Raw genomic sequence first — 17,360 nt, forward strand, 5'->3', positions numbered from 1 at the left:
TCCGACCCACCTTGCTTCACAGTGCAGAAAGGCATGAGGAATTCCTGCCCTCCATACACTACGGCACTGGAAAGCACCACAGTGCCTTGCTGTATTACTTCTGCTGCATTGAACACAAGCAAGCGAAGCAGAAAACTCCTTGTCATTTGTCCCATGCTAAACACAGAGTCACAAAGCACTGCTGGTGCCCTGCCTGCTGAGTGTAACAAGGTAACACAAAGCAGTTTCCCCTCTTCTACCCTATAACGTTTTGCCTGTGCTTCCGCATCTAGTGCTTAGCTGCACCCAGCACGTGAAGACAGAAAACATTACCTTCCTGAAAATCCCAAGGTTCAACCCCAGCAAAATTTTCTGCCAGTTTGAGCGCCTACGAAAGAAACATCTACACACTGCTAAGCTTCAAGTGTAAGAGTTGCCTTTTCCTACATATTTTAAATGCAATTCTTCCGTTTCAGGACAAAGATCATGACCTTGTTAACTTGTACGGCCAAGTGCTAGCTCTTTGCATGCAGCAGAGAGCAATTTATTCTTAAAGTCCTCATTGCAACAGCAATGACACTGTCAGCTAGTCGCCATCCACACCCTACCAGCTGCAGTCTGGCTCTACCCCCTCCAGACCAGCCAGCACCCCAGTCCCACCGCTTCCCCAAACAGGAAAGCTGCCAGCAGAACTGCAAAGGGTGCAGCTGCATGGCCAGGGCAGGGAATAATATGCTGCACCACCAAAAAAAGGAGCTGCAGTCTTCTCCAGGGCCACCAGCATCAACTGCACCAGGCAACCCCTGCTGGTTCCCCTGACCAAAACCTGAAAGGCATGGGATCAATTGCATATCAGAACCACATTTTACTACGTATTTTATTACATCAATGGCTTGAAAAAATTTTATTTGATGTCAGCAAACATTGGAAATCATAGAAAAATGAATTATGTAGAATTTCACAAAGGAATTTACCCCACTACAGTTCCTCATACAGTAAAATAATTCAAAACCAAATGTTACTTTTCAGTGGCTAAGCAATTTTATAATGCTATGAACATTCATCACAGTAAGTGTGCTGAATAATAGAAAACAGGCAAAAAAGACATTTAAAATATTACTTACAACAGCATTATTATAACATACTTTCTTTAAAATCCCAATGAGTATTTTATCACTTCAAAAGCTATACAGCATTTCCATTATATTTGCAAACTTAACCTTATACATCTTTTAAAATCTTGAAAAAACTTCTTTTAAGCAATCTATAAGCAGTTAACAAAATTGATAAAATCTACATAATGGAATACTATACACTCCAGTATAAATTTTATTTTAGGAGAATATGAATGTAAACACTCATTATTATACAACATGCATAGACTATACTGACCTTCCATCTTCTGAACTGTAACTTTCACTGCAATTGTGCTTTACTATCAACAGGAAAAGCTGCATTAATCCAGGGAGTGGCAGAAAGTATTTGCTTCAGGGGCATTGCACAAGATCACTAGATTTTGACTTGCTGAAGACAAGCTGGAGCTAATAATTTTTTTATTTATTTTTTTGTTGTAAAGAGTAGATATCAGACCACTCATCGCTGAATGGATTATGTATAATTTTATACAGATTTGAAAAAAACGCAATATCAGAAAAACCTATGATGTTTTTTGCTTCATTGACTTGGAGATTTATGTTCACAAATCCAGTGATCAAGTTAGTGTAATGCACAGTTTGGCTCATATTTGGTGTGCAAGAATACCAACAGCATATTAGTGATTTAGAGAATAAAACCCGAAATTTAAAGTGACAATGAGCATATTTTATTAGACAATGTTTCGGATGTATTTGTACAGGAAAAAAATGTTTGTCAGGACATTGCTTGAAGAGAATAAGAGTTTCACTCTTACATTAACTATTAAAAAAGTGTTCTTGTGGATACTTAATGGGGTCTTCCTGGTTGCAAACTTGTAAAAATATATTAAGAATTCATTATCCCCATTGGTATTAAATATATCAAGACACAACCATTGTGGTTGCACTACCAGTTATGGCTACTATGGTCTTAAGCATCTGATTGTACATTGTTGCTATACTGTTAAGCACAACTGAGGCATGTATTTTTTTCCCTTGGTTAAGATTATATTACAAAAATTGATCACTGTTTCAAACCAGTTAAACACAAATATTCAAGTAACAAGGTTGTTTTAATGGATAAGCGAAAAAAAGTTATCTAGCACTTTACACAACTACATAAAAATTAAATAGAAGAAATGAAATTTGTTTATGCATATGCAATACACTTTTATATCTTTAAGATTTCTAAAACTAAAACTTAAACTATCATTTTCTTTAATGATACCATATTTTGCACAATAACTTATACTTAGGAGAAATAATTTCCCATTTTCCACAAAATATATATAATTATGACATTCACATTGATAGTTTAAGAAACAAAATTTAAGTGAATATTCTATCTTACGCAGTTATCTTTGTGGACCCTTCCAATCAGAATGCAACCAGTTGATGTACCTAATGCTTGACCCATTTGAAAAAGAGAGGGTCTTCACCTAATCAAGACCAAACCATTTAAACTTTCAAAAGCTAAAATGATTTTATCGCATTTAAAACCATAGTTAAAAAGAATGTAGAAAACTAAACATTTAAAATACAGTGCTATTATATTGTACGTATCAACTACAATAAGATAGCAGTCAACTGAAAAGTAATTAAACAACTTTTTTCTTCCTAATATCATGAATCATACATGTTTCCCCTACCCCTTGGGGATGAAGCCAAAACACAACTTTTCTGATCATAAAATGGACAGATTTGAGGGCAAAAACCAATGAAAAGTCCTCACAGGTAACTTAACTCACCAGCAGAAGCCTCTCCTGATGAGTTTCACCAAGTGGGATGCAAGCTCACACCCCCCTCCCACACTGGCGAGGACCTGTCCCCATGCATTGGTACCAGCAGGAGGTTTAATACTGGAATATTCCTAATGCGCGGCATTGCTTTACACCAGAACTGTAAGCTGAATTCACAGTGCTATTTGCCCGGTCTTTAATCCTAATTCACACTGGCTAACAGCTAGTGTCCTTTCCCACAAGAGACTAACTCCAACTGGCACAGGACTGAAGGAACATCTGAAGGGCCACCACCAGAGCTGCCAGTGCAGATAAACAGCTGTAGAGATGCTGCCACAAACGTGGGACGACAAGTTTCCAACACAGAGAGATAGGGAAGAGCTCTCTTCCATCACCTCACAGGATCTCTCTGGAGCTACCAAAATGCAGCTGCTCAGGAACAGCTGCAAAGTGGCTGGAACAGCCCCTTTTGGGGCTCCACACCCCATCCGGTTTGCCCTAAGAAATTCCCATCTGCTCCTTCACCTGTGTGCTGTTGCTCAATTTACAGTGATGATTTACTTTCCTCACACAAGGCCCAAGGAGGAGACCACCTTGGCAGTCCGTGATGCTACTGCCTCCCCTGCCTTTCCTTGAGCTGTGTCACAGCTGTCTCCGTTAGCCAGCTGGCATTAGCCTACCCCACCTAGGTACAGAGAACAGAGCCATCACAGCACACAGCATGGCACAACCCAGCAGCCCAAACACCAGCACCAAGTTCAGGGCTAGACTCGAGCTGCAGCACCTCAGCTGCAGGCCGGGACACGGACTAGCTCATTTCAGGTTGTGTTAAGAGAGGCTGGTGCCTTACATCGCTGTGTGCCATCTTGGCTTGAACCCTCTGTAGAGGAAGAGAGGGAAAGAAGGTCCTTTTTCTCCACCTGCAAAGACACCTGGTGGTTCTTCCAACATCATTAAATTAACCATGTTTAAATGCTTTGTGACTAGTGTTATTTTGCAGCTTTCCACCGGACAAGAAGTAATACTGCTGCTTCTAGCTTCTCTGAACACTGTCTGCTCGGCAGTCAGCAGCTACCTTGTTCAAGGTGCAAAAAGTCCTCATACAGGACTTTCAAGAACAGCTCCGGTTCAAGCCAGCTAGATAGGCCACAGCACAGGTCATCCGAGCAGAGGGCTGGGGATTTGAAAGCTGCATGCACCAAGTATTTGGAAAAGCACCTCTTAGATTTTAAATTGCATATTTTGGTTCAGAACATGAAAGCGATGTGTGCTTCAGAAGGGTTAAAATGGCCAATGAAATTAACCCAGTTCTTCACTAAACTTCTGAGAGACCAAAAACTACCTGAAGGTTGAATTTTGTGTCCAACCCTCGTCCAGACTTCCAGTGGGACAAGTAGTTTGATATCTTTGGCAAACAGCGCTCTGAAGAGGAATGAGACACTGGGACAGAAAGTGACCTATGGTAGCCAAATGTAAAAAGGCACATATTCCGAAAGGAGAGGCACCAGAGAAAGTTGTTTTGACTTAATCCCGCAGAGGATCAGGAAAAAGAAAGTTGTGTAGCGCTCGTTTAACAAGTTACAATGCAAATGCTGAATGCCAGGGGTTAAATAGCGTATCAAACAGTTTCAGGTTACTTATTCCCTTTTGCACTAAATAAAAGCCATTAAAATATACAGGAATAAAACGCTCAATTAGGGAGCTTTCTATGAAGCAAGAACACACAAGTATAGTGGAAAGAATTGCACAAACCAGAAGTGAGTTACGTCTACAACCTTGGACTGACCAAACCTTAGAAATGACATTTCCTATCGCTTTGCATTACTCAAGATTGCTTGTTAACATGTCCTGTCATTTCAGAACAAACCCGACACCACTGGCATGTGCACAGACCTCTCCTTTATAGAAAGCTCACTAATAATAGTGTCATCGTAAGAACACACAGGAAGCGGAGACCACAAGGCCATGCAGCAATACGTACTTATACCCTACGGACCAAGTATTATAAGAACTCCTAACGTGTAGAGTTACTGTGGGGCTGCTAAGGAGCTCCTTCTTTTGCAGGTTGGTCAAAATTTACAGACAGATGTTACTGGTTCTAGAAATCCCCGTGCTTAAGCAGGACGTTGATGAAATGGAGAGCTGAGCTACCTGGGTGCTTTTGAAAGAAAGTGGAGGCAGTATGGAGGAATGAGGGGAGATTAAGGCAGATGTAGCACAGGACTGGAAGCGTTTGCCTTTTTATTTGGTAATAGCTGCTTGTCCACAGATATGATGCAGATGGCTGTCTGAGGTTTGCTAATACCTGATATCCTGGATAACACAGTAGTCAACACAAATTGTTCTAGGCTACAGCACCTTCTCACGAAGCAGATGCATATCTGACATCAAGAACAGAAGTAGCCTGGAGGGAAGGGGGAAGGGGGAGAAAAAGGAGACGTTTAGTTTGAAAATAAATATACATAGAGGCTTTCTTGCATCTCCAAACTTCACCCTAGATCCATGGTACTGAAAGTGACAAAACAGACAACTCTGGCACACGGGAGGAATCGCAGCAGCTCCCCCGATTCTGAGCCACACTGGGATTTGTCAGGAGTGTAAACACACAAGAATTAAGATCGGAGCTGAGGCTGCTTTATAATCAGCAGTATCACCTCGCTCCTTAAAAAAAAAAAAACAAAACACAAACACACACACCAAAACAAACCAAAAAACCCCCCAAAAACAATAACAACAAAAAGGGAATTGTGGCCACTTGCTACGAAAACACACTGAAGGGGAAAGCCCAGCGCAGCCAGAGGGCTGATGAAGCTTTTACTAGGCTGGCGGCCAGGCAGACAAGGCACGCCAGGGGAGAAAGCACCTGAGGGAATTCAGTGTTAGGCCAGCAGTTTTCTCCTGACTTCTGCTGACTGAGTCCACCTGACTCGACTGGCTACCCGTGCAAGTGCTCTCAAGAGCAGGCACCAGCTGTCCAGTACTATGCAGCTCAGCAGGGACCAGGAGGGACCTCCTAGCCCACCTAGATCACTTATGCGATAATCCCAACGACATTTCACTTTGGCCCCAGAACTGCTCATACAGGCACCCAGTCAGCACTGGCTTACATTACTTCTGAAGGCAGGAGCACCACATATATCTAGCCAGCCTAAGAGGCAATGTCTGATGTGCTCAGAGAGCATGTTAGCCATCAGAAGTCCACTGTGTGACACCCTTGTGTCCCTTCCTTGTGCATTTTTACAAAAAGCTGCAGGCTTGGTAGTTAAAATTGCCTCCATGCTGCCAGCACCTTCCTCCTCCCAGCCATGACTCAGTTCCAACTGTCCAGAACAGGCTTCATCAAGAACCACAAGCCACACGGTACTAGTGTAAAGCTGACATGATATGACACAGCTGGCAGCTCGCTGCCACCCTGTCTGGCTCCTGCCTGTGTCAGCCTGCTGCAGGAGGGCTCTGCCTTAATCCCTTGCTGTATTGCAGGGCACAGTAAATCGCCTGACACCCGCAATAGCTGCCTTTACTCTAGGCTTTGCAACTATTGCCACCAGCTTATTGTTTTGGTCTCCTTTCCACCATTCAGCACTTGCTTGATGCCAGCCTGGGCATTTTCAATCACTAGTTTGGGGATCACACCTGCTGCTCCACCAGTCATTTTACCAGACTTTGCTGTCATGCCTTCACTCTCCCTCCTCTGTTAACTTGCCTGGGACCCTCATTGCTCCAGTATCCACACACCTGGCAACATCAGCACACCCCCAGTTCCTGCTGCAACCATTTTCTCTCTCAAGTAAGACTCCCCTTTTTTGACTGCAACTTTCAGGAGCAAGGGTGTGTTTGAAGCCAGGAAGAATCTCAGAGGGCTCAGAGAAGAAAAACTCTGCACTGCCAACAGCTACAAATCTACTGGTCACATGAAAAGGCAGCGATACAAGCTACCTGTCTTTCAAATGGGTGGTTACATACTAGTAGCATTGCTGCTTTGCTCCACCTCTCAATTCTGGAAGAATGAGACAATTTCACTCACACCCTTCTGAGAAGACAAGTTTTTGAGTTTGGTTTTGTTCATCTGACATGCCTTTGGACCTACTCCCCAAATATAAACATCTCTGAATAATACATTATTAGGATTTATGAAGCAACAAAGTTCTGCTCTCTGAACGTCTGAATGGCAATGTACAAGTGAGCCAACCATAATCATGGCAACAAAAGTATACAGTACGCTGAGAGGTCTTGAGTCCATGTGAAACCAAGCTTCGCCTTACGCTGTCGACTGCTTGCATTTAGAAGATACAGCTTTTGTGCCAAGCTGTCTTATAGAATTAGGCCAAAGGGAGTCCTAGATCAGGCATTTTTAACACGCAAGCCTCTAGCGGGGTTTTCTTTTGCAAGACTGTTAATATTACATTTTTGTAACTAATTTTCATATTTAAACACTCTGCAGTCTCTTAGTTAACTTTAAACACACATTGTCTTTGGAGAAGTGTTAACTCCGTGAAGCTCCATCAAGGAGAAGCTGTTTCTAGAATTTCTGTCTTCACAGAAACTGCTGTAAAATCAAGGAAACTTTGCCTCTAGGTAATTCCAGAGTGAACAGTTTCACACACTCGCCTTGTTTACAGCTTTCTTCCCTTCCCCCAAGTGAAACCACTCCATCATCAAAAATGAAAAAGCAAGCTTTGCCTCAGAAGACTGTACGGGTCCCACAAAGCCAAACCTAGAACAGCTTGGAGAATTGAGTGCAGGGAAAACGTCCAAGTGAGATAAAGATGTATACAGTTTCGGCAGCAAGAGGCATTAAAATGTCCATGTGCTGATGAGATACAGATACTGTCAGAAGGCTGCAAATTAACTGTTCTCTTTCCACTTTAATATATGTCTGGAATTGCCAATTCCCAAAAATCAGTACTGGAATCTGTATATCCAGAGGAAGTGAAATACGCTCAGATTGAAGATTGTCAAAAATGGCTTTTGCAGAGTATATATATATATAGACACATACACACATCTATCTGAACTGAGCTCAGATTGGGAATTTTATGTGACTTTTAAATTGGATTTACCTCATCTTCCTCTTCAGACATTTTAGTGGAATTATCAGGGGATTTTACAGGCTTCTGGCTATTGGTTCCATTTGTCTCCTCTTTGCCGTGCTCTGCCTCCCACTCCTGTAGAACTTCATCTATGTTGAAACGACGTCTATAATTTACAAAAAAGTTTTTCACTTGCACCACAGATTTGTTTCCAATCACGTCAGAGATTGCCTGAAAGTCTCGGCCGTATTTCCTGATTGCTAAAAGCAACAAAAAGAAAAACAAAAGCAATGTGTTATTTCCACAGAGACCGCAAATCAGGCTCAAGTCACAGCATTAGGATGTGAAGCTGAACTTCTGTCAAGGTTGCAAGCCTTTCTCACTTTAATCCAGGAAAAGAGTCTAAGCTGGGCAAGAGACACAGTTAAGACTAGCCCAGGAGACGAGAAGATGACAGAGGTGTAGTAAAGATGGGCAGAGCCAAACCTACAAGACCTGTGTAAATCTGCCTGTAGAACTTGAGAAGTTACACAGACAGAGAGCACAGCACTAACACCAGTAGAGTTTCACTTTCTGAAAGCCTGGACACGCAGATTACTTGAAAACATTCATATGGTGCAATTTATACTGTCCAGGGAGGGGAAGGGGGGATATTGTTTCCTTGTTCAATTCCGTTCTTTGGGCCTCAGTACACAGCAACGTCAAAATCCCTCATCAGCCAGTGAAAGTAAACACACCACTGAAATGCAGCAGTTTTCACTATCACCAACTGAAGCACAAATGAACTTGTAGTGCCATACCTTGCACAGCAAGAAGCTGCTCATCTGTGGTCCAACGTGCATTAAATTTCTGAACGACCTAGACATCCAAAAAAAAAAAAATCAGGTAACTTCCTTTACATAAGCAACAATTTTCACTTGTATCTGAGCGCATAAAAGCCTCAAAAAACATAACAAGGAATTAACTGTCAAACTATATCATTCCTTTTGGTAGCAACAATGTTTTCAATAAAGAATTGCATATGGCATCCATTCAGTCGCCTGTGACATACACTGTGCCTTTAAGCCAGGGTAACACACAAAGATAGGGAACAGGCTGAGCAGATAGCCAAGAGCCACGCTCTTCCACAGCACCGATTTATTTTTATTAGGGACACCCTTTGTAATCTTGGTCAAATTATTTCCAGCATGAGGTACCAGAGCTGGAAAGAAAACAGCAGAAGCACCAAGTGCCAAGAGAAAGATGGACCATAAACATCCTCTCCTACATTTCTCGGCATTCAGAGCAAAGCAGCTCCCGCTCTCACAAGGCCATATGGATACAACACTGACAAAACACAGTATATCCGAGATACCCGTACTTCTCTTAAAAACCACTTTCACACGTTAAACACTACCCTTACTTTCTTCTCATCTCCCATTTCCCTTACACAACAACAGTGAAAATGGTAACACTCTTGATTCACACTGACAACTAACAGGACATTGGTCCTAGTATACTGGCAACACAAATAGCCCTGGTATGTAAACACTGATTAGCATTTATCTCCACAATAAACAAAGGTCAGAAAATGATCCTACCTCTGGAAGTCTGTATTGTTCTATACCACCTTCAAGTTTTTCTTTGAGTGCGCTGTTTGTCTGTTTGATATTCTGAATCTGAAAAGAAAGTTTCGTTCCTTTAACAAGGATTAAAAAAAAATTTTAAAAAAATCATCTTTGGACAAGTATTCTTTCCAGCAGCCCCAGCAGGAACCTCACAAGCTCAGCATTCCAGTTTTTCTCACAACCTCCCTTTTCCAAAAAGAAAGTTTGTTATATTGGAATGAAGGAATGCAGGAGCAGCTGGCATATCAGGAGATCCCATTTAATTTATTCCATCCTGTGTCAAGTTTTTTTGAGCAAGAACTGCCTCAACTTCCAGGACTGTATAAAGCCCAGCATAAGAAGAAAGGCCCCGTTCATAGCAAGTAATGAATCAAAGACTGCTAGAGAGCTCTGCTTCTCCCAGAGTGCCAAGAAAAAGGCTTCAGGCCAAAATACCAATTCTATTAAGTTTAATAAAAAGCTTGAGCCAGATCTCTGCTTTAAAAACAGTGAAAATGTTCAGATCTAGGAAACAGACTCACATAGTAAACCTGTCTTTACTAACAGATAGTTAAAAAACATTTGCTTAAAAGGCAGATCCATCAGGGAAGCAACAGGTACATAGGAAAGTCTGGATGATGCATGTCTAAGAATAAAAGAGATAAATCTGCCTGTTCCAAAAGTACCATATGAAAAGGCAAAGGAAACTGCTGCAGATGGAAATCAGATACTGCTGAAACCAGGGTCCGAGGGAAGTTCACAGTTAAAACATAAGGAACTGCAGGAAAAAGTACCAACAAATGATCCTTTAGGCCAGCGCTATGGACTTTTCCCTATTTCACTTTATATCTAAGGTAGGCTTGCCCACAGAATTAAGAGACATAAAACACAGGGCTGCACTAGTTTACAGCACAAGGCTAACAGCTTGCCAATTAAGCCACATAATGACATGCATCATCACTGTCAAGCTACTAATTCCTGCAAACTTTGCAGACCGTGACAAGCACTACCACCAAAAGTAGCAGTTATTCTTGAACTAATCCATTCATACCTGTCGTTTGATTGAGACTAATTCCATGTCCAGTTGTCTGAGTACAGTGGTAGCAGCTGTTGCGTTGGCAGAAACTGCCTCCACGTCTTCTTGGGAAAGGAACATCCCTTTGGGAGGTTTCCTCTTGGCTCTGTTCTTGGCCTGTGTACTGTGCTTCTCCTTCTTCACCTGAGGAAGGGTTTCAGTGGGCGGCACCTGGCAAACAGCAGTCATTTTACAAAACCAGATGATCTCTAAAGGTTCCTTCCAACTCAAGCTATTCTGTGATTCTATGACTTTTAGCCATCATCAAAACTTGGAGAATCAAAAAGATAGCTTAAAGACAGGGAGACATTTTTTTTGCTCAAAGTTGCATATCATACAAATGCTGTCTTATAAAAAGCTCTCCTTTCTTCTAGGCAGCTTTCAACGTTTACAGAGATACTGGTTGTCTTCTCTGCCCATTTTCATTTTGCAAGACAAAGACCCAATTTTACAGTAGGTAAACATTCTGGTTATTTTCAAACACACCAAAACATCTCTTCTTGCTTTCTTCACCAGGCCTGAACACAGCTTTAACTGAACACCAGAAAGAAACAAAGTAGTTTGGAGACAGGGGAAGAATGCAACTAGAAGAGTTCAGAGGGACTTGTTTTCCTATGTGTCAGACAGAAGAAAGAATAAACCAAATCTATTTAAAGTCTAAGAATAAAGGAGCAAGGTGACTATGAAGTAATTCTTAGATCATTACGCAGTTTCTTGGAAGCCGATTTTTCTTGCATAGCACTGATACATCAACTGTTCCACTAAACTGATGCAGTTTTGCCCACAACTAAAATTTAAGGCTCTTTTGGGAAAGGGAGTATTTCACACAGCACCGATTATTTTTATGCCTTCTGTCTACAGCAAAGAATTAGGTGCACACCTCTAACAGGGAGATTACCTAGGACGCTATACTACAGACCCTTCAAGAGCACATCTGATTCTCTAATACCAAAACCATTTCTTCCAGCAGGTATTTTCAACAAGCAGCTCATACCCAAGATTTATTACCCAGTGGCTGGAGCCTGGCCAAGAGCACAGAATAGAAGAAGGGTGGCAGAGAGAGAAAAAGCAAGGGGAGGCCACACATATGAAATCCTCTACTTGATCACTTCCAGCTTTAAACACATTGGCTTTGCTTGGTGCTATTGTTTCCCTCCTAATTTGCAGTTACATGTAGCTTCTACAGAGTTTGCAGCATTTACTAATTAGTGAGCATTAGAACGCTCGCATTTAAACCACACAAGGCTGAGCACAAAGCCCCACGTAAGCATGAGGCTCTGTTTCCTGAAGGCTGGAGAACCCCAGCGTATGGGCTCTGGCCAGAGCCACAGGAGTGGTAATGTGGACAACTGCCTGTTCAACCTTTTTTTTTCCTTCTTTAGTGCAAAGGACTCCATGAGGGATGACACCTAAGGAAAGGCCCAGGAGCAAGAGATTAACTATTGCTGTTGCAGGATGGATACCCTATTTCTTTTAGCAGAAGGGAGTAGTGAAACCAGACTGGTTTAGCTATGAACAAATGAGGTAAGCTCTGCACTCTGCTTCAGAAGTGAGCACATTGATAACTGAGCTGCATAAATTATTCAACATGGATACATATTTCAGATTTATTCGTATTTCATCTCCGTGCAGAATTTCACAGGATCATGCAATAATGCCTCACGACAGGTTCAGGGTGTAGGCTGACCAACACACAATGCCTGCAATCCCAGAAGCCTCAACGTTAAGGAAAAACGAAAGCAGTTTCAAATGATTGTTTTACACAGTTCAAAGAATGTGAAGCTCTTTCATGTTGTGGACAAGAAGCCAGAGCTCCAGCAGAACGTTTTTTCCAAGCTCCAAACACCTCTATGCCCTGGTGACATCGTGCAGGCTTGCACAAATTTGAACACCCCGTCTTGGAAACTCTTGCTTTCCTGGCCACACACATTTCTCTGAAGAATTAAATAAATTCATGAAAAGCAGAAAGAATTGAAATGCAGGTATTTAGCAGTGCTCCTCTGTTTATTTAGAAATTGCTACTGCTATCCAGCGCACTTCAGTCTTACAAAGCCCTTAATACAAACAAGTTTCCCTCCTCAGATTTCACTGTGTAAGAAGAAAAAACCAAGCTATCTCAAGCCATGTAAAAGCAGAGGATGAAATGGAAGGCATTTCCAGGAACAAGGAAGATGCAGAGAAAGCGGCTCTTTTCACAATCTCAGTATTATGGAGTTACTATCTGAGGAAACCCGACCAGTTGCACTAACACTGAAAGTAGTAAAAAAAAAAAAAAAAAAAAAAGGGAAGATTCCCCCTCCAATGATCCCCAAAAGAGGAAACAGATGAGATATTTCAGATACTCTGAGAAATCCCAGTATTACTCGGCAAGTCATACAGTAACCGACACGTCTCAGAGCTGGAAAAACCATCTCTGTGCGGCTGGGACAGGGAGGTTCTTTACGGTAAAAGTCCTGGGTGCATCACCACCCCTGCACATCTGACCATGTCATTAAAAGAAATAGAACAATCAGGAGAAAACATAATCCCCTCCTGAATACCTGCTCTCTCCCCGAGCATTTTCAATCAGCCCCTGTGGTTCACTGCAAAATCAAACCAAATTAACTCTGAACAGGCTATGCAGGTTGTCAGCTTTGTTTTACCCACCAGTACAATCCCAGCCCAGAAGAGCCCCCACAAGGCTGCCCGCCGTTGCACACACAGCCAGACTGCACATGCACCATGAGTTCTGGTGATGTCTTTCAGATTATAGTGCCATGGCCTATATTAGTGTGACAAGGAGGGCAGACAGCCCCCTCCCATACAAGACTTCCTACAAAAAAATGTCTTGGTGATAGCTATCAGCCATCTGGCCTGGTTTGGCCTTACAACAGAGGCAGCTAAGTTGGTGAAGAACTACCTTCCCCTCTTCTGCAGCAGAGCAAGCCAGCACTGGTAGGGAAGGAAGAAATAAAAGGGATTGAAGGGAACTCTCTTATAGACTCAAGCTTTCAAAGAGCTTATAGAGGAATCTAAACTTGAAAATTTATTAAAACAATGGGAAATGAGATGACAGTAGCAGTTATCCATCAGACACACTGGAGAGCTGCAGTATGCAGCTGCAACTTAGCCAAGTGAGAACCCTTCTAGTTCGGGTGTTGCTAATGCTTGAAAACTCAGCTTCTTGTAAGGGTGACTATGAGTGGCTTCACATCCACTTGGCTCCTAGGAAGTCATCAGGGATGCCAGCTCCTTTGGTGCAAGCAACAGCCAGGCTTTTCTGGAAAGTCTAGGAAGCACCCTGGCATGGGTAAAGAACAAACTAGAATGCTGTTATCTTTCAGTTATTTCCCTTCAAAGTAATTTATCAGAGGAATTAATCTCACTGACAGTGACTGACAAAACAGCTGCTCTAAGACTTAGTTTCTGCCTGTGTGCAATCATGTCTTTAAATATTTCTAGTATTGTCTTCCTACATATACCCTTTAAAGAAAAAATTAAAAAATTGAGTGAGAGAGACAGCGTGGCAGAGAAATCAGGCTACAAGAAATCAGGCTACAAGAAATCAGGCTACAAGAAATCAGGCTACAAGAAATCAGGCTACAAGAAATCAGGCTACAAGAAATCAGGCTACAAGAAATCAGGCTACAAGAAATCAGGCTACAAGAAATCAGGCTACAAGAAATCAGGCTACAAGAAATCAGGCTACAAGAAATCAGGCTACAAGAAATCAGGCTACAAGAAATCAGGCTACAAGAAATCAGGCTACAAGAAATCAGGCTACAAGAAATCAGGCTACAAGAAATCAGGCTACAAGAAATCAGGCTACAAGAAATCAGGCTACAAGAAATCAGGCTACAAGAAATCAGGCTACAAGAAATCAGGCTACAAGAAATCAGGCTACAAGAAATCAGGCTACAAGAAATCAGGCTACAAGAAATCAGGCTACGGATCTACTTCAAGGAGAGAAGGCCTTAGGGTAAATATCTTCCTGTAGCGTGCACGTACAACCCACACTGCTGCTGAATGGCAAGGCATTTTTTATTAGCAGATAACCAGCAGGTTATACATATGAAAAAAAGTACAGTTTCCTGTTAAGCATCACAGACCAGATTTTCAAAACTGTCTGTTATATTTGTGTGGCTATTTTCATCCAGAACTCTATGCCCACTCAAAATGAAGTATTTGAAGAGAGGTGCAATTACTACATTTGAAGTAGACAAAATATTCCGTGCATAATAACGGATTAAGGCTCCTCTGCCAGACAGAATAAACCGGCCACACAAAAGCTTTCTCCTTTACTGTTCAACCACTGTAGTTACAATCCTGGTACCACCAAAATCCTCAGACTGTTGCTGAGGATTTCAGCACATCAGGAATTTACCTTAGAGTCTAAGGTGTAGATAAACATGCTCTTGCTAGTCTACCTAGAACAGATTATGGGGCATATTTCCCCTCCACCAAACCATCTCAGTGGTCTAAATGCTTCGACTCCACCTCTAGACAGTTTGGTTGATTTAAACTATCACTGAAGGTGGTTCAAGCTAACACAGCCAAAGAGAGAGTCAAAGAGACTAGAAACACTCACATAGTACATTACCATGGGATGGTAAAATCTTAACATTTTCCCAGCACCATCCATAATTTATTTGTCTACAATTGTCTTCAACTAAGAATAATTTTGAAGACAATTCTTTTCTTGTATGACAACTATACAAAGCACAAAAAGAGAATTTAGATACTGTCAGCTTCTACATGAAGTAGCTAGTAAGTAAGCACTGTCATTTCTATAAGAGTAAGAAAATAATTATACCTCCTTTTTGCTCTCCTTGTTTTGTTCAACTTCAATATCAATAGGGTTATTTCCATTTGCTTCCTCCATTTCATCCTCACTGCAAGACAAAAGCAAACAGTACTATATTAGTTTGTGAGGCTCTTTTTCTATAGATAGCATGCTAAAAGAAATGCCTGGATACAACAGCAAGTCCAACAAGCTTTCCTTAGTTATATTTCCAGAACATTTTTTCAGGGGTTTGCAGTGGGTTTGTTGTTTGTGTTGGGTTTTTTTTTGTTTTTTTTGGTTTGTTTGTTTGGTGGGGTTTTTTTTTTTGTTTTGTTTGGTTGTTGTTTTGGGTTTGGTTTTTTTGTTTAATTCAAGAAATTCTTAAGTGTATAGCTAGTAGGGCCCATGTCTTGTAAAGGAAGGCTTCTCAGTAGCATACTTAGGCAAAACAAGTCTGCTCAGATGAAGGCAAGATACACATAATTGATTACACAAGTTACCTTTTAAAGAACAAGGCACTGCGCATTTTAACTTTAGGCAAACCAAGACAGAAACAAACACTTAGAATTACAGCAAGTAGCTAAACCACAGATTTCATACAACTCCTTAACATTTAGTGAAATAGACATGCACAGGATGAACTCCCTCAAGAGCAAGCATAAAAAATGTTTGGGTTTTTGTTTGGGCTTTTTTTTTTTTTTTTCAGTACAGCATCACATTTCATTCTCCCCTGGAAAAGAAAAAGAGGTTATCAGTTACAGAATAATAATAGGCATGAAATTGAGGCCATATTGAAAGTGACCTTGGCACACCTGGCCAGTTTGGCTTCATTGGAATTTTAATCAGACATTAAATCGAATATATTTTCACCATTTAGAATTTTTGTACTGTACACAACTAAAGTTAATTGCACCATTTGGGATGATGCCCAGAAACAGAAGAAATAAGCTGACCTAATCAAGGCTTTTCATTTTTTTTTTTTTAATCAAAAAAATAAACCTATTTTGTCATGTCAAACTTTATAGCCTGGGATGAGAAACTTTGCCTGATGCAGGTATGTCACAGCACCAGTGCAAGGCAGGGCTGTGCAGAGAAACCCCAGCAGAAGCTGTGCTACACCACTGGGGTGCTAGTGCCAGTCAGGGGGCATTCACACAGGCGTGGGGGACAGCAGGCACCGCGGGTGCCAGTGCACATGGCTGCGGTAGCAGCACTCGCTCACGGCTGTCTCCCCGCTGCAGTGACACCCCGTGCAAACGTAGCTTAAGGAGGAACATACTGCCGGGTGGCTTAAGCTGGCATCCATCTCCGTGAGAGCAGTCACTTGTACAAGGCATTCCTGCTCTCCCAAGCTGCCTGGTTCACAAGATATTTAGTTTGTGTAATCACGATTCCAGGGAATAAACTCACAAGCACCCCCTCCCAGAGCTGCATACACAAAGCCCCTCACACTAAGAACAGCTACTGAAAACCTGGTCCCAAATGCAGGGGGAGCTATTTTGGTGACAATCTGAGGGATCAGGGAATTTCCCTGCCTAGCCACAGAAAAGATCTAGCAGTACTCGAGTGAGATACCTCAGACTGCCTTGCCTCTTTCTTAACCCCATCTCCAAAAGAGCTCCCACGTGTTCTCACCTAGGTTCAGATTTCAGCCTTTCTGCGAAGGCCAAACCCCCGTGGGCTCCGCTGTGCTCATAGTTTACTCTTCTATTCTAGCGAGTTCCTAGATATGAGCTAGATCAAAACCCACCCACTCACTTCTGCAGTTTTAGACAGCGATCACTATTAACTGAAGAAAGTTTTTCAAGTTTTCCCAACAACTAATGGCACAGCACAACCTCAAAATCCAAACACCCCAAACTCACCCAGATTTGTTTTCACACCCCACATGGCTGCACTGATAAATCCTCCAGGTGTGCAGGGGTTTGACTATTTTACTCAACAGAGGGGAAGAAGGGAAATCAAACATCAAGTTGATGGCCTGGCGCTTAGCTTGCTGCAGATGTAAACCAAATTACACATTTCCAATCCAGCTGCCTTCCTCAAAGGTTACAAA

At 41.9% G+C, this 17,360-nt stretch overlaps 1 protein-coding gene across 1 annotated transcript in view; it reads right to left on the bottom strand.

Moving 5' to 3' along the window:
• Positions 1-838: 838 nt before the first annotated feature.
• The window catches only part of RCOR1 (REST corepressor 1), an 89,925-nt gene continuing 73,403 nt past the window's right edge, over positions 839-17,360 (bottom strand). The window contains exons 7-12 of the mRNA XM_037394408.1: positions 15,335-15,413; positions 10,519-10,713; positions 9,462-9,539; positions 8,682-8,739; positions 7,912-8,141; positions 839-5,255 (exon numbers count right to left, since the gene is read on the bottom strand). Of these exons, the coding sequence (XP_037250305.1) occupies positions 5,214-5,255; positions 7,912-8,141; positions 8,682-8,739; positions 9,462-9,539; positions 10,519-10,713; positions 15,335-15,413 (682 nt within the window). The 3' untranslated portion in view covers positions 839-5,213. The remainder of the gene's footprint in view (positions 5,256-7,911; positions 8,142-8,681; positions 8,740-9,461; positions 9,540-10,518; positions 10,714-15,334; positions 15,414-17,360) is intronic.

Source organism: Falco rusticolus, chromosome 7 (assembly GCF_015220075.1).
Source record: "Falco rusticolus isolate bFalRus1 chromosome 7, bFalRus1.pri, whole genome shotgun sequence".
NCBI lineage: Eukaryota > Metazoa > Chordata > Aves > Falconiformes > Falconidae > Falco > Falco rusticolus.